Source organism: Ipomoea nil, unplaced genomic scaffold, assembly GCF_001879475.1.
Source record: "Ipomoea nil cultivar Tokyo-kokei standard unplaced genomic scaffold, Asagao_1.1 scaffold0848, whole genome shotgun sequence".
Classification (NCBI taxonomy): Eukaryota; Viridiplantae; Streptophyta; class Magnoliopsida; order Solanales; family Convolvulaceae; genus Ipomoea; species Ipomoea nil.
In genome coordinates, this window is record NW_017617276.1 from 39,165 (window position 1) to 43,077 (window position 3,913).

Genomic DNA, 3,913 nt, shown 5'->3' on the forward strand with positions numbered 1-3,913 from the left:
GTCGCTCCCTTCTTTTATCGTCTCCGAAATAGGTCCCGGGTTTCGCGATTGGTGTATTACGTTTGAGGAAGGAACGTAAACTTTTCGTATCGATCTCTAAAGACGACGCCAATGTTGGTTTTATGACTTTTGGGCAGTCAACGGCAAGCCAACACTACAATTAAAATAATAAGAAAATAGGATAAATATATGGAGGAAATATAGGAACTTTGTATTAATGAGTATTGCTCATACCAAGTGGCTTGTAGTCCACTGGTATCTGATTGGCCCCTTATGTGGGATGTCTTAGGTTTGAGCCTTGGTGAAGGCGTAGATAGTATATGTGGGTGTCCCCCTTCCTTTGTAAAAAAAAATGAGTATCACTCATGAAAAGTGAAAGTTGCCTCTTATCCTTTATGTGAGGGGTATATTTATACATATTTTGGGCCTAGAACCCTACAAGGTAGGAATAAGAATTCTAAATTGACTCATATTGGGAGCCTTAGTTACATAATGACTAATGAGACCTAATTCTATTATATTAGAAATAACAAGTCCAATTCTAATTATATTAGGAATAATAGGTCCAATTCTTGACAATCTCTTGGGTTAGTTACTCTGTGTCGTGTATCTTTCTCAGGCTTCCTTGATCTAATTGTTTTCTTAGGCCGGTCCATGTGGCCCAGGCCTAGTATACTATCCATCACGCATCATGATTCTGAGAAAGGGATAGCATGATTAACAAAAAAAATAAAAATAACACGAATTTTTTTTAAGAGAGAGATGGAGGAAGTTTAATAAAAAAAGAACCCATTAGATCTGGATACGTGGACGAACAGAATTCATTCCTATTTCGCGTCTGGGCGAAGCATTTGCACCTGAGTGTGATTATATATATATATATATATATATATATATATATATATATATATATATATATAGATTGTAGGTTTACAACATGAAATAGAAAAAGAATAAAACAATCTTTATGAAAGCGATTTGCCGCCATACATGTGACAAATAAATAATTGTCTTTTTTCTTTAGGATAAATCTAAAGTCTTTTAAAAGATAAATTCATAAAAGAATATAATGTAAGTGTATCTGTCTATGTCCTATGTTATGGCCTAGGGTCGTCCGAAGCCTTTGCTGTCACCACATCCCATAATCGAAGAAGGCAATTTCCCCACCTTCTCAATTCCTTCCTCGAAAACGACACCCATTCCCATAAAGAAATGCGACTCTATATGGCAATGGAATGCCCAAACCCCAGGGTTATCTGCCCGGAACCGCAAAGCAGTCCAGCCGTAGGGATGAACCGGGACTGTGTTCTTCATGATCGGGTTCTCAAGATTGTAGTTTTTGGGGTCACTGGACCGGTTGAACTTGTCGGACCCGTACCCCAACACCCAGAAATCGTGGCCGTGCAAATGCCAAGGATGGGTCTCACTGTTGTTAGGGTTCATGGTGTTGGCGTTTTGCAGAATTATGTCCACTGTGGAGTTGAACTTGAGCCTGTAAATGGAGTTGCTGGCCACGGCGTTAGTGTTGTTTTGGACGGAAAAGATGTCGTAGGTTCGGTGGTCGTAGTCCTCCGGCGGGGGTGTCTGGTCGAAAGCGTGCAAGAGTTTGTGCTTGAGGGCGATGAGATAAGGGGTGTGGGGTAAGTTGAAGGAGACATTATTAACAGACCATCTTCTAACCCCATTGATTTGGTTTTGTGTGTTGAGCATGACGATGACACGGTCGGAGGTTCTCGGCGGCGCGTGGACGAAACGCGGGTGGGCCTTCACCGCCAGGCTCTGCTTTACCCTGGGCTCGGTGTCGTTCCAGTGCGGCCCCGCAGGTGGAGTGGTTGGGGGATTTCTCTTAGGATGGTTTGGGTAGTAATTGAATATGCCCAATCCATTAGAGGTGTTGCTGGGTCTACTCACAATTTTTGAACTTATCCAATAGTTCCTTGAAGGGTCTTGGTCAGCTTTGACCAGTACAGAATATGTCTCCCCAGAATAAATAAACAGATTTTTCACAACAAATGGATCAACATAATGGCCGTCAGCCTCCACCAACGTCATGTTATGACCCTATAGAACAAGAAAAAATATATATATTATGTTTTTGTAACTTATACACAACCTTGTTCATACGCTTACGCTTTTAGTGATGTCGAAATTTAATATAATTTACCTCTATTTCAAAACTTAAAGCCGAAAGGGCGGTTAAGCTTCCAATCCTAAGGCGGTAAACCTTGCCGGGGACAACGGTCATGGAATACGGCGAACACTGCGGATTTGTGGCTTCACAGACGGCGGCATCGCTGCTTGCACTGCTACAATTGAATTTTCCTCTTCCGTGTATCAAAAGTGACTGAAAATTTTACAAATAATTGGTGATAAGTATGTAAATATTAACCAGATTAGAATCTGAATAAGCAAGCTCTGTCAACAAATTTGATGGATCGGAGTAAATTAATTAAATTATTACCTGAGGCTCTCCAACCCAGGTGAAGTTAGGTGCAGGAAGGGCAAGGCCAGTAGCTTGTTCATAAGTGGTCTTGTGGTACCAATCTGTGAGGAGAATACTGCGGTCATAGTCGTACTCAAATGGTTCGGAATCGGCATAAACTCGGATCATTCCTTGTAGCCCTGCTTGTCTTTGCATTCCATAGTGAGCATGGTAGAGGTATGTTCCCGGCTGCAAATCAACAAACTATGTATTAGAATCAAACGCTAGCTTACCACTTAAGGTACAACTTGGGTAATGGACTTGTCCTTTACACTTTATGGATCTCGATCAGCCTAACAATTATCCAGCCACCGAGTGCTTAGACTTGACCTTTATCAGCCTCCACCCAACACTATGAATCCCATAACATGATGATCAAGAATCTTGTTCTTTAATCTGATAAAACAGTAAAGTGGCAATTAACTTACTCTGTCGACAACAAATTTGTAAACGTGAGTGTCTCCTGCCACAACTGGGCATTGGGTCACCCCCTCTGTGCCATCAGCCCATGGAGTTCCTATCTGAAACCATTTAAAACAACACAGTACAAATTCATATACCACCATGAAATTAATTTCTGGAAAACCAGATGAGATGAGAGAGAGCTGCTTAATTAATCATAACTTAAACTCACCTGTCTGATGCCATGCCAATGGATGGCGAGATTTTCAGTTAACAAGCTGTTCTTGACCTCCACCACAACGGTGTCACCTTGTTGAGCCACGATGGTGGGTCCCGGAGATTTGCCGTTGATGGTAATAGCCAGCTTCTTGTAGCAATCCGGCGACTTCAACTCGTACTTTACATCCCATTTGTAATGCCGAACTTTAGCGTCTACTGAATTCGCGGAAGCAAAGGCGGCTAAGAGGACTAAGCAAACACGCACAAACCTTATTGTCATCATCTTGGTGCCCAAACAACAAATTAAAGTGATTAAATTATATCAATGAAAGAATAGTTTTATAAAAGAATAAAAAGTGTATGTATTGGAGAATTGGTTGATCTGGGAATCCTCGCTCTGAGATGCATGTATTTATAGTTAAACATATATTGGCAGCATACTTTGGACTGGTCAATATTTTTGGCCAGTTGACAAATCTCAGCTCGGATGAAGCCATGAAGCAATAGTGTTGGACTAGTTCCAAAAAATTCATCTCACACACACACACATATATTCTTTTGATATTCTAAGTATTCTAATTTTGCCGAACTAATATCTGAATTAAGTTGACAAACGGTACACTTTTGTGCAAGGAGCCCAATCTCTAAATTGTTTTTGACTGAGCTTGAACTTTTTCATTGCCATTAAAATGTGAGTTATAAATGCAACTTCTTAATTAAGCGCCGGACTATTGCGTGCCTAGTATAGGGGGCAGAATTCATCTTATTTGATCTCTAAATTCACAAATCATTTTGCATGTGGTCATGAAT

General features: G+C 40.7%; 1 protein-coding gene across 2 annotated transcripts; it reads right to left on the bottom strand.

Moving 5' to 3' along the window:
• Positions 1-1,051: 1,051 nt before the first annotated feature.
• Positions 1,052-3,488, bottom strand: LOC109178434 (L-ascorbate oxidase-like). 2 transcript variants are annotated; one of them, XM_019328060.1, is made up of 5 exons: positions 3,117-3,488; positions 2,911-3,003; positions 2,462-2,671; positions 2,165-2,344; positions 1,053-2,061 (listed from the first exon to the last, which is right to left on the bottom strand). In XM_019328060.1, the coding sequence occupies exons 1-5, from the start codon at positions 3,384-3,386 to the stop codon at positions 1,105-1,107; spliced, it is 1,710 nt and encodes a 569-aa protein (XP_019183605.1). In that variant the 5' UTR covers positions 3,387-3,488; the 3' UTR covers positions 1,053-1,104. The 2 variants fall into 2 exon arrangements, with proteins under 2 accessions (XP_019183606.1, XP_019183605.1); XM_019328061.1 differs by lacking the exon at positions 2,911-3,003 and having other exon boundaries at positions 1,052-2,061; positions 3,117-3,463.
• Between the last annotated feature and the right edge of the window lie 425 nt (positions 3,489-3,913).